At 48.3% G+C, this 27,085-nt stretch overlaps 1 protein-coding gene across 1 annotated transcript; it reads left to right on the top strand.

Annotated features, from left to right (window-relative positions):
* RAB40B (RAB40B, member RAS oncogene family) lies at positions 1-26,291 on the top strand. Its single transcript, XM_043464341.1, has 6 exons — positions 1-293; positions 21,056-21,116; positions 22,733-22,793; positions 23,403-23,480; positions 24,138-24,360; positions 25,261-26,291. The coding sequence occupies exons 1-6, from the start codon at positions 152-154 to the stop codon at positions 25,530-25,532; spliced, it is 837 nt and encodes a 278-aa protein (XP_043320276.1). The 5' UTR covers positions 1-151; the 3' UTR covers positions 25,533-26,291.
* The last annotated feature ends 794 nt before the right edge of the window (positions 26,292-27,085 follow it).

Here is a 27,085-nt window from a genome sequence, read left to right as displayed (position 1 = left end):
GCGGAGCCCGAGTGCGCGCTGTCAGGCTGCGGGGACCGCGGGGCTAGCAGTGCTCCAGGGACCTCTGGACCCGCGCGGCGCTGGACTGCCAGGCCACCGCCTCTGCGCTGTCCCGTGGGCTGGGCATGGGCGCGGGCGCTGGCGCGGCACGATGAGCACCGGGGGCAGCCCGGTCCGCGCCTACGACTTTCTGCTCAAATTCCTGCTGGTGGGCGACAGCGACGTGGGCAAAGGCGAGATCCTGGCGAGCCTGCAGGACGGTGCGGCCGAGTCCCCGTACGGCCACCCCGCGGGTGAGCGCCGGGCCGGGAAGGAGTGGGGGTGGAGCGCGCGGGGACTGGGGAGGAGAGGGGCGCAGGCCCGAGAGCTAGGCGGGGGAGGGTTGCAGGGGAGGAGAGGAGAAGGGGTGGAGAGCGCGGGGGCTGCGAAGAGCGGTAGCTGGCCCGGGGAGGGGCGCCAAAGAGCCGAGCAAAAGAGGCCGGGGAGGTACGGGGTCCCGAAGGGGAGCGCTCCGCGGGCGGAGGGAGCAGGGAGATCAAGGAGGGGAGCAGAGGGCGCGGAGCCTGGGAGGGAGAGCGAGGCCGCCGAGGCGCGGAGAGGAGGGGTGGAGCGCGCCGGGACTGTGAAAGAGAGGGGACGCGGGACCCGGAAGGGGAGGGCCGGGCTTAGGGCCGTCGAGTCTCTGCCGGAATCCCGCTCGCACGACGCGGGCAGCCCCGGCTGCACACCCCGAACCCTGGACATGGGGGACCCAGGGGACTAGTCGGGGTGCGGCTGGGACGCGCGCACTCCGAGCGTGAGGCGGGAGCGAGCGGCTGAATGGGGCGCTGGGGTACTCCTGACCTGGGGGTGACTGCCAGACGACCACACAGTCCGGGTTTGGGGAGGAAGGTTGGCGGGGCTGCTCCAGGGTGTCCTGCCGGGAGGTCGCATTTGGCACACGACGAGTCTGGAAAGGACGCGTGGGGATGCGACGCCGGCGAGGGGCTGGGAGCGTGGGATCGGAGCACAGCGGGGGCAGGCTCGCAGGTGGTGGCTCTGCGCTTGGGTCGGATGGGAAGGGAGGGAGGGAAAGCACAGCGGACACATCTCGAGGCTTCTCCAGGGTTCCCTGTGTGTGGAGGGGCTCCTCCTCCTGGTGGATAGGCCTGAGAGGGCAAGGTACCCTAGTAACTCTAGGGAGCATGGTCTGGGGTGCAAGAAGGGAAGGACCGACAGAGAGTGAGGGTCCCAGGGTGACGGGAGACCAGAGGACCCAATGGCAGCCTACAGGGGGTCCGGGAAGTTTCTGGTTTGAGAGCAGCAGCCCCTGAAAGAGGGTGGGCATTAGGAGGAAAAGAAGGGCAGCAGGGAGGAAAGTGGGCGGAACTTGGGCCAAGAGGTGGGAGGACCAGGTGTTCCCGCAGTGCCCAGGTCTTTACCCACTACAGGCTGCTTGGCCGGTGCAGACTGAGTGGCTGTGGAAGGAGACCTGTGGATGTTCACCCTTGAGCTAACATCTCAGGGGCAGGAGCCACATTTCCAATACAGAGGCTGCTGCTTGCTGTCTGGTTCCTGGGTAGCTGAGGAAGGCAGCCTAGGGAATGGAATCTTAATGTTCAAGCCTGCCTGGGGCTGCTTCTTGTCCTGGTCAGCCAGGGTAGGACTGAGAAGACAATGGGCAGCACAGTGAGTTGGGGAAGGCTTGAGATGGGGGCATGAGCTGACGGTGAAAACCTGGATCCATTCTCACACTGCAGTGCATGTAACAGTCACCTCCTGGTCCTATGAAAATGCAGATTCTGATTCTAGAACAGACTGTCCAAGATGATGTCATCAGCTACACGTAGTTTTTTACGCTTAAAGCATGTTAGAAGGAAATACAACTAAAAGTGTGCGTGCTCAGTCACTTCTGTCGCATCCAATTCTTTGTAACCCTATGGACAATAGCCTCCATCCATGGGATTCTCCAGGCAAGAATACTGGAGTCGGTTGCCATGCTCTGCTCCAGGGGATCTTCCCAACCCAGGGATGGAACCCAGGTCTCCTGCATTACAAGTGGATTCTTTACCGCTGAGCCACTGGAGAAGCCCTAAAAGTGTGCATTAGCCACATTTATAGTGCTGGACAGCCACTTGCGAAGCAGCAGAAGTGCTGGACAGCGCAGTGCTGGGTTTAAGCTCTAAGAGGCTGGGGAGCTGTGACTGTTTCCTCCTCAGCTGGGTCCTCTTGGTGTGGGGCTCAGTGAATGGATGGGCCAGAGGTGAAGTAACAAAACTTTCAGCAAACACAGTGCTGTGTATGTTTGGGGGGAATAGGCTGTGGAACGTTTTCTGTTCTGTAGTAGATGAACAATGTGGGGGCAAAAAGGAACGTGGACCAGCGTTTGCACAAAGGTCCTTCTGGCTGGTGTGAATGGAGGCTTGGTGCTTCTGCTCTGTTACTTTCATTCTATGTGCTGAACCGAGACTTCCAACAACTAGTTAGTGATTTCTCCTGAAGTTTTTTCCTTGACACAGAGGGAGGATTTAGGCTAAAAAGACACGTTCCACAAAAGGTCTTGTCAGCTTGGCTTGAGACGCTGCAGATAGATGCGCCCTCTGTGGGTCTTTGATTTACTAAAAGATTTTTCTTGGATTAAGAAAAGAGACTATGGGGCTTCCCTGGTGGCTCAGTGGTACAGAATCTGCCTGCCAATGCAGGAGACAGGGGTTCAATCCCTGATCCGGGAAGATCCCACATGATGCGGAGCAACTAAGCCTGTGTGCCACAACTATTGAGCCTGTGCTGCAGAACCCAGAAGCTGCAACCCTTGGGCCCAGGGGCTGCAACTTCTGAAACCTGCGTGCCCCAGAGTCCATGCTGTGCAGCGAGGGAAGCCACCACAGTGAGAAGCCTGCCCACCAAAACTAGAGAGTAGCCCCCACTTGCCACAACTAGAGAAAGCCCGCATAACAACAAAGACCCAGGCAGCCAAAAATAAATAAATAAAACTATTCACAACTGAAAAAGATTATGAAAAATTGTAAGAAATTGGAATCATCATAATTATTATTTTAAAGATACATTTCACTCTGAAACAGCGTGGGTGCTTCTGACAGAAAAGGTGAGGGCCTTTCAGCCTCACAACCCATCTCCCTCCACCCTATGCCTGAGTTCAGAGGCTGTTTATTATGTTCAGGTTGCCCAGGTTCCAAACACCCAATTCTGCATAGTAGCTACAGTGCCCACAATTGCTCAGTGTTAATTCAATATTTCAGAGTCCTCTGTGCTCACCTGTAATCTTTTATTTTGCCGTCCCTCTGATTAGCTAATTTCATTTCAATCATGTTTTGAGGACGGGCTCATGAGTGTTTCCTAAGCATTTTCATGTCTGACACTGTCCTTTGCCTCTATCTTTGAACACTGTCTTGGCTGGGTGTAATAGTCTCAACTGCTGTTTTCTTTCCCTCAACCTTTGTAAGTACTGCTCCCTCCTCTGCCATTGGATGTGGGGAAGCCTGAAGTCAGCTGATTTTTTTTCCCCATACAGGTGATTTGCATTTCCTTCACGAATTTCTGAAGGGTTCCTTCCTTTTGCTTCATTTCTTGAGCTTAACCAGACCATGTCTCAGAGCTGAAAGCTTCATTTTGAATTCCCGACACACTGAGTATTCTTTCAATTTGCAGATTTTTTTCTCAATTTTAGGGAAATTTATCTTATGTCCTCAAAACATCTTCTGGTGCATTTATTGGTGTTTCTACTTCAGCGACACCAGTTGTATTTCCTGTGGCTGCTGGGCAAATTGCCACAAATGTAGTGGCTTGAAATGATACAAAGTCTCTTACAGTTCTGAGGGGTGGTAGTCAGCACAACCTCATAGGCTAAAATAAAGATCAGCAGGCCTGCATTCCTTTCTGGAGGTTCTAGTAGTGAGTCTGTTTTCCTGCCTTTTCCACATTCTAGAATCTGCCTTTGTCTCTTGGCCTGTAGGTCCTTCCCCACCTTCAGGGCCAGCAGTGGGGGTTGGGGGGGTCTTTCTTTGAATCTCATCATTCTGAGCTGGACTCTGCCTCCTGCCTCACTTTTAAGAAAGGTTGTGATCACACTGGGCTTCCCAGGTGGTGCTAGTGGTAAAGAACCCACCTGCCGATGCAGGAGATGTAAGATATATGGGCTCGATCCCTGGGTTGGGAAGATCCCCTGAAGGGGGGCACGGCAACCCAACCTAGTATTCTTGCCTAGAGAATCCCATGGACAGAGGAGCCTGCAGGGCTACAGTCTATAGGGTCACAAAGAGTCGGACATGACCAAAGAGACTTAGCACGCACGGATGTGATCACACTGGGGCCACTAGATGATCCAGAATAATCTCTGTATCGTAAGATCACCTCACTAGCAAAACTTAATTCCCCTTTGCCATGTAACCTAACATATCCACAAATTCTGTGAATTAGGACATGGATCTCTTTGATGGGCCATTATTCTGCCTGTTAGTAGCTCAGTTGTGTCCATCTCTTTACAACCCCATGGACTGTAGCCTGCCAGGCTCCTCTGTCCATGGAATTCTTCAGGCAAGAATACTGGAGTATCTTAGTTTCCCAACCAAGGATCAAACCCATGCCCTCTACAGTGAAAGCACAGAGTCCTAACCACAGGACCACCAGAGAATTCTCTAATTTTTCCTTACTTTTAAAATTCTCCTCTTTTTCAATTTTTAAAAACTTCTTTACAAGTTCATTAAAAAACTTTCCTTTGAACTATTTTACCAACTTCATGTTTTTATTAGATTGTTTCATTGCATGAAGTAACTGGAATGAATTTCCATCTGCTCCTGGGCTCACATTTCCTCACAAGTTGAATTCTGTTTCCCATTCCTTTTTAAACTTTTGTTGAAGTATGAATCATACATATAGGAAAATGTACCTATTATAACTGCATAGCTCAGTGAATTTTCACAAAGCTAACAAACCCATGCAACCAGCACCCCGGAAGCACAACACCAACAGGTTCCTAGGCCCCCAATCCTTCCGCCAGCCACCACACCCCAAAACATGACCACTGGCCGGGCTTCTGACAGCATGGGTCATTATTTTTTCGTTCATTCTGTGTAAAAATTAGAGCTGTACTGTGACTGCTTCTCTTGCTCTCATTGTGTAAGACTCTCCTGGGTCATATATGGCTGTGGATGGTTTATGATATCCCTGGTGTGAATGCACCCTGATCTATTTATTTACCCATCCTGCTGGGGTTGGCATTTCTGTGATTTCCAGTTTCTGGCTGTTGTGATTAGTCCTGCTGTGAATGTTTCCACTGTGCGTCTTTGGAATACCAAAGACCTATTTCTGTCAGAATATACCTGGGATGGCTGAGTATTGTGGCACACATATGTTTAATTTAAGAAGATATCCTGAAAATGTTTTCAGTTTAGACTCTTGCTGCCAAGTTTGGGAGTTCTGTTTGCTCACATCCGTACCAACACTTGGTTCTTGTTCTTTTGCATTCTAGCCCTTCTGGAAAGTATAGTATAGTTTGAATTTGTATCTCTCTAATGACTGATGAGATTGAACACCTTTGTCCATTTTTCATTAGGTTGAATTTACTGGGCAGTGCGGGTGTTTGAAAAAATACATTCTGGCTGTGAGTTCTTTGTCAGAAATACGTATCGTGAGTACCTACTCATGTGTTGATGTTTTGCCTTTAATCCCTTTAATAGTATTTCTAAGAACAGAAACCCTTCATTTTTACATAATCCAAATGATGGGTATTCATGGTGGGGCCTCTGGGTGCTGAACAAGTCTCTGCCTGTTCCAGGCTGGGGATGTCCTCTGAGGCTCCACTGTCTTATCTCTGACTTTGGAGGCTGCTGTCCCCCTGGACTGAGGGATGGTGGGGGGTGGAGGTCAAGACACATTCTTTTCCAGCTGGATACCCAGTAGAGACCCCCTTCCCCGGCATTGCTTTGTCATTCTTGTCGCAGCCGGGGCACCAGACAACCCCCCACCTGCATGCTTTCTGCTCTGCAGGTGGGTCTGCTCCGTGCTCTCAGGAGGAGCTGCTGTGGATCCCTGTGTCTGTCTCATACCCGGGCAGCTCCACCTGCACGTAGTCTGTGCTCTGACACAGTCTGGTGAGGCCTGGCTTCTCCACCAAGGACCTTCTGTTTTCCTCCTAGCCTGCAGTTGGAGGACGGGGTCTTGGGTTCCTGATCCTGTCCTGCAACCCAAGCTCTGGGAGGAGCAGGAGGGTGCATGTGAGCTGTGGAGACCTCTCACTGGGTGGCCCATTGCCCAAGGAGCTGTCCTTCCATCCCATGAGTGACATGTACACTCACGGTCCTGCCAGGCCTTTACTGGCCCTGGAGCCTCACTGCTGTCCAGTGGGTTGGTGCTCAGTCCTGCCTCTTCACCCCTTGGAAGTCCTGCTCCAGGCAGAAGTGGAAAGAAGGCCTCAACAGCCAGGATCCAGAAGGAGGCGAATCAAGGCTGCGGCTCATCTTGGGTCCCCGCTGGGCTCGGGCTGGAGTGTTCCTGATGCCACGTTCATACCCTTTCCTTCCCTGACTGCTGAGTTTCTACATTTTGTTCATTTCATGAGTGATGGGAGTGGATCACACTGACATTAAAAGCTACAATCTCTCGCCTTCCAGTTTTTTTCCTTCCCAACAGGAGACTCACTGTTTCTCTGACTACTTTCTTTTGACTGTTTCTCCAGCTTCCTTTGCCCAGCAGGAAGCTCCTATCTTTCTTTCTCCATTTCATGTTTGCCAAGAGCTAAAAATAACAGTTCCCACTTATTGAGAGTATAGAAGAACCATGGTGTGAAATAGGTTATTTGTCTTTTCTCTTTGCCTTTGACAGTCTTTCTGCCAGGAGATGCCCACTCTCTCCTGCTACCTTCTAGATGCTGCAGACAGCTTACAGGGACTCTGCCCATCTCCCTGGGCAACCACTTTAAGATTCAAAGCACGATTTATAAAGTCATCACTTTCCAGTTTGAACTGAGAGTTGAGTCATGTTTTATCCTCCTTCTTCATGGTCAAACTCCTTCATCTCCCTCAGTACCACTTGTGACCACTCAGTAAACTTAATGCATTGGGTTTTTTAAATTATGTCATAAATACTTCCATGTATTTGAAAATTATTTTTAAAAAAGTGCATTTGTATCAGATTTTCTTGTTAAAAGTCCTTGAGTAAGTCCTACCTCTCCTGTGTCTTTGTGGGATCTTCTCCCTGCAGTGGTGACAGCCCCTTTAGTCTGACCTCTAAGTCCTGCAAACCCCCAGTCCAGGGTGAACCTGACTTTAGGCGATGGACAGGGAAGGGCTCAGAACTAGCCAGTCCAGGTTCCTTCCAATCAGAGACTCAGCTACCAGAGCCAGAGGCCCACCCACCACCCCTTGTGTCCTTTGCTACTGTCATGGGATGCCTGGTGACTGGAGGGTGAGCTCAGCCAGGTAATCACAGCCTCCAGGGCCTGCCCAGGTCCTGCCGGCCACACCTGCTTATTCGTCACTGGCCCAGGAGCTCAGATTCTACATGTCCACTGTTAGGGGTGAAGAGAGGCAGCGAGGTGTGTGGAAATGGCTGGCATATTGCTGAGCACTTGCAGGCTGTGGTAGGCTCACTTCACCTTAAGAGATTGCTTTGAACCTATGTTTCAAACTTTCCAGGCTTCTTTAGCTTAATTGGGGGCAAAGGGTGAATTGTGTATAAACAAAAACAGAAGAGCTGCAATGCCCGAGGGGCTTGGACCTAAAAATATCAGTTATGTAGATTTTGTCAGATCCACAAAGAAGACAATTTAAAAGGGGCTGTGATGTAAGACAGCAGCTTCAGTGACGTCTTCAGGGTTTACCTTCTTCAGAAGTGAGCTTGCCTCCTTGGAGGCCTCAACCAAATTCCTCACTTGGCTTGAGTCACCCTCCCCTCTCCTCCTCTCCAGGAGCAAGGGTGCCGGCCCACCCAACCATTTGCAGGGGCTCCAGGGGCTCCTAAAGCTGGTCTAACTGCAGCATGCTGGCTTAAGATGCTACCAGCATTTCATCAGTTTGCTAACGCAGATGACTTCTCTCTTTAGGTGATCTTCTTTTTGTTTTTAAGTTTAGTTTTGGCTGCACTGGGTCTTCCTTGCTGCGTGAGAGCTATTCTAATTCCTTTCGTTTTCCATATAAAATTTAGCTTTGTCAATCTACCCACCCCCAAAACATCCAACCAGGATTTTTGACTGAAACTGAATCTATGAATCAATTTGGGGAGAACTGCCAACCTAACTATACTGGGTCTATCAATCCAATCCATGAACACATTATTTCTCTCCACTTATTTATGCCATCTTCTCAGTCAACCGGCTTTCATCGTATTCCTTGCCCCAACATCTTGTCTCTTGGATTCATTGACCTGTTGTGTGGCAAGCAGAGGGAACTTGGACCTGATCACTGAGCCCTGCTGGTGGCCTGAGTCCAGGTCTAAGCAGTGCCCACATTAAGGGGTGACCTTGAGACCTGGCAGGGGCAGCTTTGCAATTTGAAGGGGCTGGGACCCTCTGAGGTGTCGGGGCTCTGGAAAGAAGGGGTAGTCGTTGGGCCATATCAAGTGATAGTTAGGGGAAACTCTGGGTTACCCCTAATTTCATTCTTGGTGGGTGATGTACTGGGTCCCATCAGTATCTGGTTGGTGGAGCTTGTTCTTGCTGTGGGATTTCACAAGGCCTGAATACAGTAGCTTAGCACATAGATTGTTAGGGGAAAAGGCGGGCATGACAGTGGTCCTGTCCCTGCCAGGGAAGGCATGGGAGTTTAGCCCCCAAATGGGGAGTGAGCAGCTGGGGCAGCTAAGAGCTGGGAGCTGTGTAGATGAGCTGGGGTAGCCAGGGTCAAACCACTTTGCTATATTTTTTTTCTTTTTGTCCATACTACGTGTAGCATCTTAGTTCCCTGACCAAGGATTGAACCCTTGCCCCCTGCATTGGAAGTTCGGACTCTTAACCACTAGAGTGCCAGGGAAGTCCCCACTTTGCTATCTCAAAGAGAAAAACCAGGAAGGAGAAATGTACAGCGAATACACTTTCCTCTCTGCTGATTCAGACAGTAAAGAATCCGCCTGAAATGGGGGAGACCTGGGTTCAATCCCAGGGTTGGGAAGATCCCCTGGAGGAGGGCAGGGCAACCCACTCCAGTATTCTTGCCTGGAGAATCCGCATGGGCAAAAGGATCCTGGTGGGCTACAGTCCATGGGGTCACAAAGAGTTGGACATGACTGAGCGACTAAGCACAGACTCTGAAAAAGAGCCGGACTTGGGGTGGGGAGGGAGGTGGGAGGGGGGATCGGGATGGGGGATACATGTAAATCCATGTCTGATTCATGTCAATGTATGGCAAAACCACTACAATATTGTAAAGTAATTAGCCTCCAACTAATAAAAATAAATGGAAAAAAAAAAAAAAAAGAGCGGGACTAGTGTGGACTTCAGTAGCTGCTCTCTGCGAGGTATTCTCATATGATGAACACACTTCAAATCCCCATTTAAAACATGACACTTTTAGAACCACTTAGAAACGTGAGGCAGGCTCTGAGCCGTGGGTGAAGCTTGGGCCTGTACCTCAGCCCTGGGGTCTTCATGCTTCTCCCATGCTGAGCCCCCTCAGTCCTATGAGGTGCCCCAACATTTCCCAACAAAGTGCCCTTCTGATCTGAAAAGCCGGGCAGGGTACATCTTGGGATAGGACTTACGTATAGATTTTTTTAAAGGTGAAATTCACATAATATAAAACTAGTCATGTTAAAGGACTTTTCCTGGTGGCTCGGCAGTAAAAAATCCGCTTGCCCTGGAGAAGGAAATGGCATCCCATTCCAGTATTCTTGCCTGGAGAATCCCATGGACAGAGGAGCCTGGCGGGGTACAGTCCACGGGGTCTCAAGAGTTGGACATGACTGAGCAACTAACACTTTCACTACTATATATAAAATAGATAAGTAATAAGAACCTGCTGTATCACACAGGAAACTCTACCCAATACTCTGTAATGGCTGATACGGGAAAAGAATCTGAAAAAGAATGGATATATGTATATGTATAACTGATTCATCTTACGGCACACCTGAAACTAACTCAACATTGTAAATCAACTATATCCAATAAAAAGTTGTTTAAAAGAAGAAAAAAGAAAAAGAATCCTCCTGCAGTTCAGGAGCTGCAGGAGACACGGGTTCCATCCCTAGGTCAAGAAGTTCCTCTGGAGGAGGGCATGACAACCCACTCCAGTATTCTTGCCTGGAGAATCCCATGGACAGAGGAGCCTGGTGGGCTATAGGCTACAAGGTCACAAAGAGTTGGACATGACTGAAGCGACTTAGCACGCACATATGCAACCGTGTTAAAGTGAATTCATTCAGTGGCATTTGAGACATTCACAACCCTGTAACTTTCTAATTTTAGAACATTTTCCTCATCCCTGCAAGTGGAAACCTGGACCCTCCCTCACCCCTGGCAGCCAGCACTCTGCTTTCAGATATTTTAATTCAACATAAGACACGTTCTGAAAAGTCAGGTTCTCATGATGAATACGTTCGTCAATGATACTTAGCCGGTATTTACATGTCTGGATCCTCCCAGTCATAGAGATAGAATTCAGCAGGTGCAGGAGGAGCTGAAATAGATTATTTACACATCCGGTGGCCTCAAAGTGTAAGGAGTGGCTTAGCAGTTGACATTTGCTTTTTCTTTTAGGCTAAAATTATCTCTCTTCTTGTCTCTGTTGTTCTGATTCACTCAGTGAACATTCCGACAGGTTTTGTTCTAGGAGCTTTGGTGTATTTTTATTTTATTTTGGTGAATTGGCTGAGTGCACCGAATGTGTGTTACACCTTCTGAGCCTAACATGGACACTACTGCTGTCAAAACTAGGAACCAAAAAGTAACAGTCAGAGAAGAGGAAGTACAATAAATAGGCACATAGCAAACACATAAATGGAGGAACATTAAAAAGAAAAACAAAAAACGATTCAATAAATAAGTGGATGAAAAAAGAGACCCTTCTCACAATGAGGCTTTGAACCTGGCATGACTAGGTGGGACTTGGGGGCTTCTTCGTGGTGGGCACAGCCTTGATGGAGGGTTTATCTTCTGGGACACAGAGGCCTGGGGAAGAATGAAGCTTGTGCTGATCTGAGGCCACTGCTGGTGGCAGGTCTCAGACATGAGCCATCTGGGAAACTGAGGCACAGGAAGAGGGAGGGAGAAAGAGAAAGATAAATACCGTATTCTAACACATATATACAGAATCTAGAAAAATGGTACTGAAGAATTAATTTACAGGGCAACAATGGAGAAACAGACATAGAGAATAGACTTATGGACATGGGGAGAGGGGAGGAGAGGGTGAGATGTATGGAAAGAGTAACATGGAAACTTACATTACCGTATATAAAATAAATAGCCAATGGGTATTTGCTGTATGGAAACTCAAACAGGGGATCTGTATCAACCTAGAGGGGTGGGATGGGGAGGGAGATGGGAGGGAATTTCAAAAGGGAGGGGAATATATGTATACCTATGGCTGATTCATGTTGAGGTTTGACAGAAAACAGCAAAATTCTGTAAAGCAACTATCCTTCAATAAAAAATAAGTTAATTAAAAAAAGAAAAGAAAAGGGAGGGAACTGCTGGTCATCAGGAACGGGATTTTCTCAGGTGCCACAGAGCTTCTCCTTGCAGGGTCTTCACAGTCCTATATGGGAAACCTGTGGGGTCCCCGGTGGGCTAGCCCATCTTTGCTCCCACTTTCCACCCTACAGATCAAAGGGGAGGAATGTTTTCTCAAGCTTTATTTCCCATCCCCCCCAACCCTCCCCCTCAACCTTCCCTGTCCCAAATTCTCAGCTACGGGGATGAAGGAGGTGCCTGCCATGGGAGTGGGTCACTCAGCTGCACAGATGGGTCTGTGCAGGAAGAAGGATGGGTCTCAGCTCTAAAGGACATTAATACTGATGGAGACCATGTGGGCCTGGGTCTCCAGAGCACACATGGCTCGGGGAAGGTGCCCGACGGTCCCAGGCATCACGGTTGGTGTGCCGAGCACGGGGGAGCCGGCAGGGGTTGGCCCTGATGAGAACTACCACCAGAGTCAGGGTTCAGTTTGGGTCCCAACATTAATAGTTACATCATTATAGCTGAGTTAGATTTTTAAAATTTATTTATTTTTATTTATTTATTGGGCTGTACCACGTCTTAGTTGCGGCATGTGAGCTCTTAGTTGTGACATGTGGGATCTAGTTCTGCAACTAGGATTCGAAGCTGGGCCCCCTGCTTTGGGAGTGTGGAGTCTTAGCCACTGGACCACCAGTGAAGTCCCTAGATTTTCTTTTAAATACATGTTTGGTGGTCAGTTGCTAAGTCATGTCCGACTCTTTGTGACCCCACGAACTGTAGCCTTCCAGGCTCCTCTGTCCATGGAATTTTCCAGGCAAGAAAGCTGGAGTGGGTTGCCATTTCCTATTCCAGAGTATCTTCCTGATCCAGGGATCGAACCCATGTCTCTTGGGTCTCCTGCACTGGCAGGCGGGTTCTTTACCACTAGCACTGCCTGGGAAGCCCAAATACATTTTTACTGTTAGTGAAACTCCGGGGTGTGGAGGGCATTGTGCTCTGCTTTGGGAAGATGTTAAAAGGTACTTCTGTAGCTTTTCCAAGATTTGTGTGTCAAGTTTTCTCTGTCTTTCTCTCCAGTCACTGTGCTTCATGGGTTTTCTGTCAGACAGAGCATTTTCTGGTGCAGTGTCCACTCAAAGAAGCTTAAGCAAAGAGAAGTGTGTGGCCTCCTGTAACTGACAGGTTGAGGGGTGTGCCTGACTTCAGCCATTCTGGACTCTCCACTATTCCTTCTCCTCAAAGCTGCTCCCTGCCCATGCCCCATCCCTGCTTCTTCTGTGTTAGGTTAATTTCCACCTGGGGAGGAAGCTGGCCCCAGACAATTCCAAGCTATACGATTGTTGCAAGCTATGATGCCAATGTGGAGAAAACAATGAAGACACTCTCTCTCCCACTTGCTTAGTCAGTCACTCTCCAGGGTTGTCAGCTCACTGGTTTTTATATCATGTCCACCATTGAGAGTTGTTATCTGCAGGAGGGCTGGTCCAGTAGGAGCTTTGCGGCTGTGACCAGAGGCAGAATGTCAAAAGGGAGAAATCAAAAATTAACAAAGATCTTGGAAATTGCAAATGTGATGGCAGAAATAAAATTTCCAAAGAAAGGCAACATCTTATTAATAACACCCCAGAGGAAGAAAGCATCATTCAAGAAAGTTTCCCCAGGGACTTCCCTGGTGGTCCAGTGGTTAAGAAATTGCCTTCTAATGCAAGGGATGAATGTTTGATCCCTAGTCTGGGAACTAAGATCTCATATACTGCGGAGAAGCTTGGCCCGTGTACCACAGCTAGAGAGGTCGGGTGCCTCAACTAAGACACGATGCAGCCAAATAGCTAAATATGAAAAAAAAAGTTTCCCCAAATTGAAAGATTTGCATCTCCAGATTGAAAGAGCCCGTTGAGCAGTCAGCAAAACAATGAAGATTAAAGATGCCCCATAATAAGGCTTGGAACTGCAAAACACCAGTGTCAAGGAGAAAATCCCCTCATACCTTGCCAGAGGAAAGGTCAGATTGCATTTCTGAAGGAAAATTATTTCCTACCTCAGCTGTGGGCCTATCTAAACTCAATGAGGAGTAAGGGCAGCCTAGACATTTATTTATGTTGTGTCTAGGGCAGTCACTCTTCATTGAGTTTAGATAGGCCCACATCTAGAGATTTAGATGACTAGGGAGATTATAGGGAGGAGTTAGTGATAATTTCGAGAAAACTAAGCAAGTAAACCAAAAGGCAATCTTTAACTCTGGAAGAAACAAACAAACAAACAAACTCAGGGACTTCCCTGGCAATCCAACTAAGACTCTGTCTTGCAAGGTAGGGGACACAGGTTGGATCCCTGGTTGGTGAACTAAGATCCCACATGTCACACAGTGTACCCAAAACAAAAACAAATTGTACATGAAGAACAGATAAACACAGTACACCACATGGGTCAGTTCTGGACAGTGTTCACTTGGTCATATTGATGTAAAATTGAATATTGATTTAGCTAAAACAGCAACATAACTAGACTCTGTTAGTGTGTGCATGTATAAATGAGAGAGAGAATGTGTGTTAGAGATAGAGGCAGGGGGTAGGGCAGTGAAACAGAACTATATTTTCACCTTCTGTAATGGAAAATTGGTTAGGATTGATGCTTTCACTGGCATGGGCCCATGGTTCAATCCCTGGTCAGGGAACTAATATCCTATGAGCTGTGCAGTGAATCTAAATAAATAAATAAAATGGAGAGTGGAACACAGGTGTGGTACATTTTCCACACTAAGCCCTAGACAATGATGTGACCCCTGAAACCATGTGTGTCCACAACTCATGAAAACAAAAACCAAATATAGTTTTAAAAACTCATTTTAAAAGTATGCTTAAGAAGACCGTCAGGAATGAATTCTTTTACATTTACGGAAACTTTTTTTATTGTGGACCTAAAATATAAGTACACTAGGAGACTTTCTCGGAGAAGGCAATGGCACCCCACTCCAGTACTCTTGCATGGAAAATCCCACGGATGGAGGAGCCTGGTGGGCTGCAGCCCATGGGGTCGGGAAGAGTCAGACATGACTGAGCAATTTCACTTCCAATTTTCACTTTCATGCATCAGAGAAGGAAATGGCAACCCACTCCAGTGTTCTTGCCTGGAGAATCCCAGGGACAGGGGAGCCTGGTGGGCTGCCGTCTATGGGGTCGCACAGAGTCAGACACGACTGAAGCGACTTAGCAGCAGCAGCAGCAGCAGGAGACTTTCTAAATCAAAGGAGCCAGCCCAGCTCATGCGGTAGATTAACTTCCTTTAGGATAAAAGTGAAACAGCCCTCTAGCCTGTGAGTAGCAAGCGTCTTCTCTCATTGTCTGGAAACAGATGTGCCAAAGCCCACGTTATCTCCAGATGCAAAAATAGATACCCAAGTGTACTTATGTATTGCTTCAGGCAGACAGTGAAAAACCTTTAAGCATTCCAAGGGAAAAACTAAATATTTGTATCTCTGTGTGTGTGTGTGTGTGTGTGTGTGTATGCAAAAAAAAAAGCATTAGTCCCTCAGTCATGTCCAACTCTTTGTGACCCCAAGGACTGTAATCTCTGTCCATGGAATTCTCCGGGCAAGAATACTGTAGTGGGTAGGCATTCTCTTCTCCATGGGATCTTCCCAACCCAGGAATCAAACCCAGGTCTCTTGCATTGTGGGCAGATGCTTTACCGTCTGAGCAACTTCAAAGTTAACTTTTATGTATGATGGTGGTGGTTTAGTTGCTAAGTCATGTCCCACTCTTGTGACCCCATGGACTGTAGCCCACCAGACTACTCTGTCCATGGGATTCCCCAGTCAAGAATACTGGAGTGGGTTGCCATTTCCTGCTCCAGGGGATCTACTCCATCAGGGATCAAATCCATGTCTCCTGTATTGAAAGTGGAGTCTTTACCACTGAACCATAAATATATACTTCTCTATTCTCTCTATATAAATATGTATCAGTTCAGTTCAGTTGCTCAGTTGTGTCCGACTCTTTGCAACCCCATAGACTGCAGCACGCCAGGCCTCCCTGTCCATCACCAACTCCTGGAGTTTACTCAAACTCATGTTCACTGAGCCCCCATCCAATCATCGAATCCTCTGTCATCCCCTTCTCCTCCTGCCTTCTATCTTTTCCAACATCAGGGTCTTTTCAAATGAGTCAGTTCTTTGCATCAGGTGGCCAAAGTATTGAACTTTCACCTTGAACATCAGTCCTTCCAATAAACACTCAGGAATGATCTCCTTTAGGATGGACTGGTTGGATCTCCTTGCAGTCCAAGGGACTTTCAAGAGTCTTCTCCAACACCACAGTTCAAAGGCATCAATTCTTCAGCACTCAGCTTTCTTTATGACCCAACTCTCACATTCATACATCACTACTGGAAAAAACATAGCCTTGACTAGACGGACATTTGTTGGCAAAGTAATGAATGTTTCTGCTTTTTAATATGCTGTCTAGGTTGGTCACAACTTTTCTTCCAAGGAGTAAACGTCTTTTAATTTCATGGCTGCAGTCACCATCTGCAGTGATTTGGGAGCCCAAAAAAATAAAGTCTGTCACTGTTTCCACTGTTTCCCCATCTATTTGCCATGAAGTGATGGGACTGGATGCCATGATCTTAGTTTCCTGAATGTTGTGCTTTAAGTCAACTTTTTCACTCTCCTCTTTCACTTTCATCAAGAGGCTCTTTAGTTCTTCTTCACTTTCTGCCATAAGGGTGGTGTCATCTGCATATCTGAAGTTACTGATATTTCTCCTGGCAATCTTGATTCCAGCTTGTGCTTCATCCAGCCCAGCGTTTATCATGATGTACTCTGCATATAAGTTAAATAAGCAGGGTGACAGTATACAGCCTTGACTTACTCCTTTTCCTATTTGGAACCAGTCTGTTGTTCCATGTCCAGTTCTATCTGTTGCTTCCTGACCTGCATACACATTTCTCAAGAGGCAGGTCAGGTGGTCTGGTATTCCCATCTCTTTCAGAATTTTCCACAGTTTATTGTGATCCACACAGTCAAAGGCTTTGGCATAGTCAATAAAGCAGAAATAGATGTTTTTCTGGAACTCTCTTGCTTTTTTGATGATACAGTGGATGTTGGCAATTTGATCTCTGGTTCCTCTGCCTTTTCTAAAACCAGCTTGAACATCTGGAATTTCACAGTTCACGTATTGTTAAAGCCTGGCTTGGAGAATTTTGAGCATTACTTTGCTAACATGTGAGATGAGTGCAATTATGTGGTAGTTTGAGCATTCTTTGACATTGCCTTTCTTTGGGATTGGAATGAAAACTGACCTTTTCCAGTTCTGTGGCCACTGCTGAGTTTTCCAAATTTTCTGGCATATTGAGTGTAGCACTTTCACAGTATCATCTTTTAGGATTTGAAATAGCTCAACTGGAGTTCCATCACCTCCACTAGCTTTGTTCCTAGTGATGCTTCCTAAGGCCTACTTGACTTCACACCCCAGGATGTCTGACTCTAGGTGAGTGATCACACCATCGTGATTATCTGGGTTGTGAAGATCTTTTTTGTACAGTTCTTCTGTGTATTCTTGCCACCTCTTCTCAATATCTTCTGTTTCTGTTAGGTCCATACCATTTCTGTCCTTTATGGTGCCCATCTTTGCATGAAATGTTCCCTTGATATCTCTAAATTATGTACAGTTTATATGAAATATATAATGTAATTATCATTGTATTTATTATGTGTATATATTATATGCATTCATACCTATTTATTATGCATATATACACTCTACTTATTAAATGTGTATATATTCTATTTATTTATTGTGTATGTGTGTGGGTGTGTCATGCTACATTTGCCCCAGTGCTGACTATTGCTAAAGGAAGGATATAAGCATTTGAAGGGATTTAAAGGACTGTAAAGAGGTCCTTGGTAGTTGCTATAAGATATAATTTCAGGACTTCCCTGGTAGTCTAGTGTTTAAGAATTCTCCCGCCAATTCATGGAACACAGGTTTGATCCCTGGTCTGGGAAGATTCCACATTGCTGCTGAGCAACTAAGCCTACACACCGCAACTACTGAGCCTTCTAACTCTAGAACCTGTGCTCTGCAACAAGAGAAGCCACCACAGTAAGCTCACTTGTCACAAATAGAGAAAGCCTGAGTGCAGCAGTGAAGAGTCAGTACAGCCAAAAATAAATAAAATTAAATAAATAAAAAATTATTTTTAAAAGATGCAATTACCCAGATCTGAAACTACTGACCTAAACACTCTCTGGCATCTATACTGTGTCCTAAACACTTGGATGATGTGTCCTCAGAACGTGAGGCTGAATATTCTGCCATCCCCACCAGACACGTGGCATTGCCCTTAACCTACTTTAAGACAGGAGACTTATGAAGAAGACTTTTTTTTTTGGTTGTGTCGGGTCTTCATTGCAGCAGGAAGGCAGGCGGGATTTTCGTTGTGGGTTCAGTTGTTGCACATGGGCTTAGTTGCTCGGCAACATGTGGGATCTATCCTGACCAGGAGTAGAACTCGCATCCCCTCTATTGCAATCTGCATTCTTAACCACTAGACATCCAGGGAAGTCCCCCGCCTTGGGGCTTTTGCATACATATTAAAACAGGTAAAATAGTTTAAGATGAGTTTTTTGAAATTTTAACAATTAGGAGCCTTTCCAATTCAAAAGATCCAAGAAACTAGCCCCACAAATATTTTCTGCTGCTAACCCAATTTTAAGGCTTCCCAGGTAGCACTAGTGGTAAAGAACCTGCCTGCCAGTGCAGGAGATATAGAGATGCACGTTCGATCCCTGGGTCGGGAAGATCCCCTAGAGGAGGGCATGGCAACCCACTCCAGTATTCTTGCCTAGAGAATCCCATGGATGGAGGAGCCTGGCGGGCTTCGGTCCATAGGATTGCAGAGTCAGACACGACTGAAGCAACTTAGTATGCATGCACACAATCCAACTTTAGAAAAAAGAAAAGCTTTTTATTACTCTAGTTTCCAGGAGACCCTGCCAGCAGGGTCAGTCAGAGACTGACTGACATAGTAAGCAATTATCCTCTGCTGGCTTCCTCTGAGTGTTCACACAAAAATCAGTTCTGGAATGCCAAAAAAAGAATCCCAACTTGGTCATTTCAAGGCAGGGTTTCTTTTAATTCCCAATTAAGTAAGCACTTGCAAACATCAGTTCTATATAAACCCAGCTTGTGTCCCCATAGGTGGCTGTCCATCCGTGAGCTGTTTGGCCTCTGAAGCACAGTTTCCCATTATCGATTTGGTTGCCTAATTCAGAGGTGAGATATGATCTGAACAACTTCCTGAGGACAGTGTGGCTGATGAGCTTTGTGCTGCTTCTGAGTCTAGCTCTCCAGGGAGTTACCCCCAGGATTGGCTCGACTTTTTTACGTATCTTAGTTTCACCCTCTGACAGTCTAAAACCACTATGGGTGCTCGGAGTACTGGGTGATCAGCTTTTATCTCGTGTGTCCCCAGAAGAACAGTGGGACCTGCTGTTAGCACTGCTGCTCATCTGCAGGATTGATCCCCGGACACCTCCCTTAGGTTCTCAGTCACCTGGGGACACCTTGTGGCGGGAAGGAGCTGATGTCCCTTGTTCTTGGGGCTGAGCAGGCTGGCTTGTGTCATTGGCAAACTGGTCAGACCATGTATCGACTTGTTTTTCTTTTTTTTCTTTCTTTCTTCTTAATTGAAGCCAAATTTAACAAAACCCCAGCTGCCTATGTTTCTTTGAGCGTCCTGCCCAGACTTCCCTACGACTCTACCAAGGAAATTCACCAGTGCCCCTTAAGACTCCAAGTCAAGTACAGAAGACCTTAAATAAAAGTTGTAGGATCATCACTTAAACAGTGAGATCTGGATATCAGGAGAGCTCACCAAAACACCTGAGGAGTACAGAGAAGCCGGAGGGGCTCAAAAGGCTGATACTGAGCACCCATTCAGGGTAGACCCCTGGTGTCCTCCGGTCGGTGTCTCTGATATCCTGTCAACTACACCATGAGTGTCAATGAAAAATTAATCAATTAGTCTAAGAAAGAAAATGAAGGGTTTCCCTGGTGGCTCGGATGGTAAAGAATCTGCCTGCAATGCAGGAGGCCCAGTTTCAACCCCTGGGTTTGGAAAATCCCCTAGGGTAGGAGATGACAACCCACTCCGTTATTCTTGCCTGGAGAATTCCATGAACAGAGAAGCCTGGTGGGCCCTAGTCCGTGGGGTTGCAAAGAGTTGGACATGACTGAGAGACTAACATTTTTCAAGAAAGAAATGGAAAATTTTATTTGTACCAACCTGTGAATTATAACCTGGGAGACTGTCTTTTGGAAAGCTCTGAGGACTGCTCTGCCTGTCACAGGTCAAAGCAGAGTTATAAACGTTTTTGAGACAAAGGGATATACATCAAAAGGCATGTTGACGGTTTACATAATCTAGGTCTGCTCATCCAAAGCAAATCCAGGTCATCATGATCCCTCACAACATTAGGAAAGAAGGTTATCTCCTGAGGAGTTATCAAGTGCTGACCAGGCCATCCTGATGGTTTACAAAATTAAGAAGGAATGTTCTCTCCTATGGGCTTCCCTGGTGGCTCAGTGATAAAGAACCTGCCTGCAATGCAGGAGATGCAGGTTGGATCCCTCGGTCGGGATGATCCCCTGGAGGGGGGCATGGCAACCCACTCCAGTATTCTGGCCTGGAGAATCCCATGGACAGAGGAGCCTGGTGGGCTACAGTCCATAGGGTCACAAGGAGTTGGACACAACTGAAGCGACTTAGCAGGCACGCACGTTGTCTCCTAGGGAGGTGTGGTCAATGCAGATGTCCGATACACAAAGCAGAGGAGGGAGGCAGTCCATGTGGGCAGAAAAATGATCTATGTCATTTTTCTTGTCTTGCCATAGTACAGGAACTTTACTTTATCACCCTTGTGCACGTAGGTACATGTTTCATCTTTGCATAGGTGAGATAATACTTCATTACTAATTTCATTTGCTACACACTTTTACCTTACATTCTCAGTGGGATAACTTGGGAGGAGAGGAGCGCCATGTTCTAGCCCTGAGTCCAGCAGAGACAAGGGTGTGTGACTGGGCTGCCCACAGTCTCTCAGCAAACCTGGGGCCAGCAGGCCGTGTGTAGAGCCAGTGGCAGAATGGTTCTGGGGGCTCCTGCTGCCCACCTCTCAGGTCATGGCAAGGGCCTGGGCACTGAGCTGGAGGCGGTGGAGGTAAGGGAGGAGTAGAGGTTGGAGACTGCTTCACATAGAAGGTAGGTGAGGCTGGGGGGCCAGGGTCCAAGTGGGGCCCAGTTCAGCTGCCCTGTGAGCGCTGGATCCCACCAGTGGGAAGTCCTTTCTCCCCCAGCATGAGATTGTCTCTCTGACCTGCACCTTTTACCAGAACAAGACTTTGTGGAAGTGCTTGGCACTTAAGCTGCCTCGACCCTCTTTCACAGGCATCGACTACAAGACCACCACCATCCTGCTGGACGGCCGGCGGGTGAAGTTGCAGCTCTGGTGAGTCAGAGGTCCCTCCTGACCCCTGAACATGGGGTGGGGGGAGCTCTCCTGCCCCTTGGGGACTCTGATGCCATCTGAGGGAAGATCCACTGCTTCGACCCCAGCCTGACCCAATGGCTCCCGAGGGAGTTGAGATCTGCATGGGCCTCGGAGTCAGTCCAGAGCATGTGGCCTTCTTCTGCCTCGCTGGTGCCCAGAGGGGCCATATGCTGTGACCAAGCTCAACAGGGCGGGGGGTGGACGGGGATGGGAGTGTAAGAGCCCAGGGTGTCGCCCAGCTTTGGATTGGGTCTCTTTCTTGGTCCCCACTCCCGGCAGCCTTCGTTCTGATGCTCTGGTGTGATACCCCTGGCCCTCCAGCTCCAGGGGTGGGTGACTAGGGTTTTCCTGCTGTGACTAATCCCTGGGTTGCCCCCACGCCATGTGGCTTTCCTGACCACCATCACTAGCTCCTGTGTCATCCCCTCTCCTGGGCCACCTGCATGGTTCCGTTCTCCCACCTGACCATGCCAAATCTCCCTCAAGGCCACAAGTGTCTCCAGTGGGCCCAGAGCCCCTTCTCCCACCCCCACCCACCCCTAACCAGCAGCAGTAAGCCCCCAAGGCTGACCCGGGAAGCCTCTCTCCATGATGTCCCCTCGATGTCCCTGTCCCTGCTGACTCTCAAATCTCTTTTCCCTTCCTTCCTCCCCAGAGACCTCCTGAGGGCTCCCCTCTCAATCCAAACTTTTCCTGGACTCAGAAGTCTTTTGTAACAGCTGCTCCTGTTTCTTTGGCATCTGAAATGGAGCCAATGTGCCTGGTTGGGGTGGTCAGTCCACCTCAGTGAATGCCCTGAGACAGGGTGGAGTCTGTCCCAAAGTGCTATTCTTCTTTATCCTGATGAATGCATCCCAGGATCATTTCCTCTTATTGAGGAACAGAGGGGTGTATTCACAGGGCTGGCTTCTTGTGATCTTTTCTTGCCAGATCTTAGTTCCCCGACCAGGGATTGAACCTACGCCATTGGCAGTGAAAGCAAGGAATGCTGAGCACTGGATATCAGGGAATTCCCATGATGTTTTTTGAGTTAATTGAAGTGGAGTGACCCCACCAAATCCTTTGGCCTCTTTTTCCCTCAGTGTAGACTCACATTCCTTACTACATAGCTTTATCTCCAAATTAAACAACTTTTAAAAAACCTAAATTAGATTTATTGAAATGTCAGAATTATTATGTGGAAACCCATTACTCTGGAGAAGGGAAATGGCAACCCACTCCAGTATTCTTGCCTGGGAAATCCCATGGACAGCAGAGTCTGGCGGGCTGTAGTCCATGGGGTCGCAAAGAGTCGGACACGACTGAGCAGCTAACACATCACATTTCAACCCATTACTACTTTCTCTAGTTGACTTTTCAAATAATTAGAAAAGAGAAAGGGCCCAGAAGGACATCTCAAGGTCTGGATCTCTCCAGGGAAAATGTGTCCAGCGTTCTCTTGGGAGCTTGGACTTTCCTTTGGGATGGCCACTGACTGATAATTATAAAATGTACTTGCTCTGGCTCCCAAGTTCAAAAACCTTGTTGTCAAGAAGCAGTGATTTCTTCTTACAGGCCTCTAATATCTTTTCCAGGGACACATCGGGTCAGGGAAGATTTTGTACCATATTCCGCTCTTACTCTCGTGGCGCACAGGTAACATCCCTTGAACTGGGAGGTCAAACTGACTTTAATAATGACTTTCAGAATGCTCTTTAATGGATACTTGGAGGACAAGGCAATTAGCTTACATATAAGTTGATGCCAGAATCTAAAGTTGTGCTGTGGACTGTTTGGTGACTCCCAAGCCTTCAGCATCAGGGGGGTGTGGTTGCATGTGTTGCATTTGTACATACGTGTGCATGAGTGGTGTGTATTCACGTGCATTTATGCATGTGCATACATAAATATGCAGGCATGTGGGTTGTGTGTGCACCACATTCACATGTGTGTGTGTCTGCACATGTGTGGGAACTCTCTGTCCAGGTGGGTGGGCTCTGCAGTTCCCCCACATTCCATGTCCCTGGACCAGCTCATGAATGTGGGGAACTGAGCTCCAGTACCCAACCCACCTTCACATTTGAGGGTTTCTCCATGAGCTTATGAAATTATCATTGGAAATGATCATATAGCTGCTACATTTGGCACATATATTTTAAAAAATGTGTTTTGCGTTAAAATAAGTAGAATGACTGTTTAGCTCATTGTGAGTGTGTGCCTGAGTGGCCTGCGTGCTGGCCACTGAGAGGCCTGTTGCCTCCCTAGGGTGTGATCCTGGTGTACGACATCGCAAACCGCTGGTCCTTTGATGGCATCGACCGGTGGATTAAGGAGATCAATGAGGTACAACAGGGGCAGGGCTCCCTCCCTGTGGGCCCACGGAGGGGTGGGCAGGGGAGCCAGGGCACGAGGCTCCAGCCACAGCAAGGAGGACATGTTGCCTCCTAGCACAGGATGAGGCCCTGCACACAGTCAGGTGGGTTGACCAGTGGTGACTAGGCTGCTACCTGCTGGCACCCTGAGCAGCCCAGCTGCCAATGGGGACTTCGAGTGGTCAGTCCCACCCACTGTTGTGAGTGTCCTGGGGTGGCTGTAACAGCTCACCACAGACTGTACGGCTGAACACAAAGGAAACTCATTCTCTGAGTTCTGGGGTCAAAGTCCAAAATCAAGGTGTTGGCTCCCTCTGTTTGAGAGGAGGATCCTTCCTGCCTCCTCCAGCTTCTGGTGTTACTGACTGTCCCTGGTCCTTGACCTGTGGACGCCTCAATCCATCTCTGCTCTGGCGTCCTGTGTCCTCTCCCCTTCTTAAAAGGACACAGTAATGGGATATCGGGTCCACCCCAAGACCTCATCTTAACTAATTCCATCTGCAAAGCCCCTACTTTCAAAAAAGGACATACTCTGAAGTTCTAGGTGGATATCACCCCAGGACACCTGTCATACCAACAACAAAGCTTGCACCTGACCCACTTTCCTTGCCTCTTTGTCACCCTTTAGCATGCCCCGGGGGTCCCTAAGATCCTGGTGGGGAACCGCCTGCACCTGGCCTTCAAGCGGCAGGTCCCCACAGAGCAGGCCCAGGCCTACGCGGAGCGCCTGGGTGTGACGTTCTTCGAGGTCAGCCCGCTGTGCAATTTCAACATCACTGAGTCCTTCATGGAGCTGGCCAGGATCGTGCTGCTGCGGCACGGGATGGACCGGCTCTGGAGGCCGAGCAAGGGTAGGTGCTCCTCCAGGCTGCCCGGCAGCCCCCCAGCGCTCAGCCTCCCAGGACCTGCCCCCAGGTCGCTGTCTCCATTCTCATAAATCGGAGCTTCTGCCCCTTGGCATTAGAGCCTCTTGGGATGGAGTGTCCTCTGGTGGGGGCATCTCCTATGCTGTGGGTGAGCTGCATCCTTGGTCTCCCTGCCCCCATTTGTGAAAACCGTCAATGTCTCTAGACTTTGCTGAATGACCTAGGGAGTCAAAATCGCCCCTAGTTGAGCAGCACTGTTCTGAAAATTATTAGGACCTTGATTCTAAAAGGAGCCAAAGCCCTGGGTTGTGTTTCTTCTGTCTGATCCTCCAGGGGTTGAGGAGTGCCCTGACCGCACCAAGGGTGAGACACAGTCTCTGTTCCCAGCAGGCCCCTTGGAAGCCCTGCTTTATCTGAGCAGGGACTCTGACTCCGTTATAAAACGAATGATGTAGGTGAAATATAAGTGACAGCATTTGCTTTTCTGGTGTATTCTCCAGTATGTCTTTATAAAGCTGATAACACACACTTTTTGGGTCAGCTACTCAGTTGGGAAGCACATTTCCTGAAGCCCTTGGCCTCAAGCCCCAAAAGCTGGTTGCATTAATCCTGAGACCTCATTGGCCATCACCGGGCAGGACTCATCTCTCAGACCCAGTGGGAGAGACAGTGGTGGTCTCAAGTTTGGAGGCAAACTGGGTTTAAGGAGACGGAAGCAGGACCACCCATTTCTAATCGCCACATGTAGGCACAGGGTGGGAGACTGGGACTTGACACCTTGCCCCAGAGCCCCAGAGAGAAGGGTGGACAGGCGTCCTGCTGCCCCGGTGTTGCCCCCATGCCCAGGACAACACAAATGGACCAGGTTTTCTTTTCTCTCCCAAGTACTGAGCTTGCAGGACCTGTGCTGCAGGGCGGTAGTGTCCTGCACGCCTGTGCACTTGGTGGACAGGCTGCCGCTGCCCACGGCCCTCAGGAGCCACCTCAAGTCCTTCTCGATGGCCACCGGCCTGAACGCCAGGATGCTGCATGGCCGCCCCTGCTCCCTTGCCACCAGCTCTGGCCACAAGAGGACCAGCCTCCGAAAAGCAAAGGGCACCCACCTCCCCCAGAGCCCCCCCAGACGCTGCTCCAGAAACAACTGCAAAGTCTCTTGAGGAGGGTACAAGGCAGAGGAGGGGCACAGACGGGAGGGGGAGGCCGCTCTGGATCCAGACGCCCGCCAGTGTCATGGTGACCACGTGGCCCCGAGCAATGAAACTGAGGCTGGTACCCTGCTTACCAGATACTTCTGCATGGATGGGCATGGGCTCTTATTTCAGACATGTGTTTATAAAGGGAAGAACTCTGGATAACATGGAATTTTGAATGTAACGTATCATGATTGCAGTGCAACTTTTTTCTTAAAGTAACTACTTTTTATAAGAATGGTGATATGTTTGTGATGAGTGTAAATTCTAGGGACTACAAAAAGTGGGAATGGAGAGAGAAATTAAGAATTTTCGACACTATGAGGGGTCTTTTTATAAACCTCCTTTTTAATGTCAAAGCACTAATTTATAAAACACCATAGATAAGTTAGAGATTATGCACAGCCAATCTGTCCAGCTTGTGTATGAAACGGATTTGATCAAGTTTTTGCTACGTTATTTACTACGTTTTAGGATAAGTGATTTATATGCATATTTTCTGTAAATCTACATTTTTTTGTACAAATGTTTTACGAGTTACGACGCTAAGGGAAGAAAATGCCAAAGATATTTCTAGTTACAGTGAATACACTGCAGCATGGTTACACCACGTCCAGACTGGCAAGAGAATGTCACTCAGAGCCGTTTTCAGCTAACAGTGAAGCGAACACTGTTGTTTAAGAATCGATGTTTCTTGACAATAAAAAGTATACTTGTTTCTCGGTAGACTCGTTGGCTGCTTCTTTCTGGTTTTGTGTACTTCCATCGTCCTTGATCCCATTTGCTTTATTGCCTGTTTCAGTCACCAGAGTCAGTGCTAGTACCTGGCATTGGCAACAGGGCTGTGTCCCTGACCTGAACCACGGAGTGAAAGGATGCCTTTTCCTGAAAAGAACGCAGAGGCAGACAGTGGGGCCTGAAGGGGCAGCTGTCTGGCCTGTGTCTGTACAGGACGAATGGGAGGTACTCTGGCCCCAATGCATGGGGCATCACTGCCCAGCACGAGTGACGTCAAGATTGGAGCTGACTCTGCCAACGCTCCCGGCAGGGCCTCCTTCCTGGTTCTGTGACTTGGCTCTCTGTGGCAGACGGAAGATGCAACAATAGATTTTAAAAAATAACTTTCAGAGAAGAGAAAACACCCAGATGTCCTTGGTTTCTGTTAGTAATTTATAGTTTTTGATTGCTCTTTGGGCTGTACCACCTGGCATGTGGGATCTTCATTCTCCAGCCAAGGATTGAACCCACACCCCTGGCAGTGGAAGTGTGGAGTCTTAACCACTGGACCACCAGGGAAGTCCCTGATTTATAGGTTTTTAGAAATTTAAAGAAAGCGACACCTTCAGAGATGGTGGAGCTGTGGCCTGGAGAGGAGGAATGAGCTTAGCTGCTGCTGGTCACCCAGCCCCCTGGGCATGAAGGGGACAAATGTCCACAGGGGAGCAGGTGAGGACATAGCAGGTAAAGCCTGGAGGGGACGGTCTCTCTGCAAGGGGCTTCGGGCCTGGGAGGACTTGCTG

This window comes from Cervus canadensis, chromosome 1 (assembly GCF_019320065.1).
Source record: "Cervus canadensis isolate Bull #8, Minnesota chromosome 1, ASM1932006v1, whole genome shotgun sequence".
NCBI classification, from domain to species: Eukaryota; Metazoa; Chordata; class Mammalia; order Artiodactyla; family Cervidae; genus Cervus; species Cervus canadensis.
The sequence above is the reverse complement of the archived record's forward strand: the minus strand, read 5'-3'. Positions and strand labels throughout refer to the sequence as shown.

Excerpts from the sequence above, each read along its gene's own strand:
- RAB40B (XM_043464341.1), top strand. The coding sequence starts at position 152 with ATGAGCACCGGGGGCAGCCCGGTCCGCGCCTACGACTTTCTGCTCAAA. Across the intron at positions 22,794-23,402 it reads CTTACTCTCGTGGCGCACAG|GGTGTGATCCTGGTGTACGA; the intron begins GTAACATCCCTT and ends TTGCCTCCCTAG. Across the intron at positions 24,361-25,260 it reads GCTCTGGAGGCCGAGCAAGG|TACTGAGCTTGCAGGACCTG; the intron begins GTAGGTGCTCCT and ends TTCTCTCCCAAG.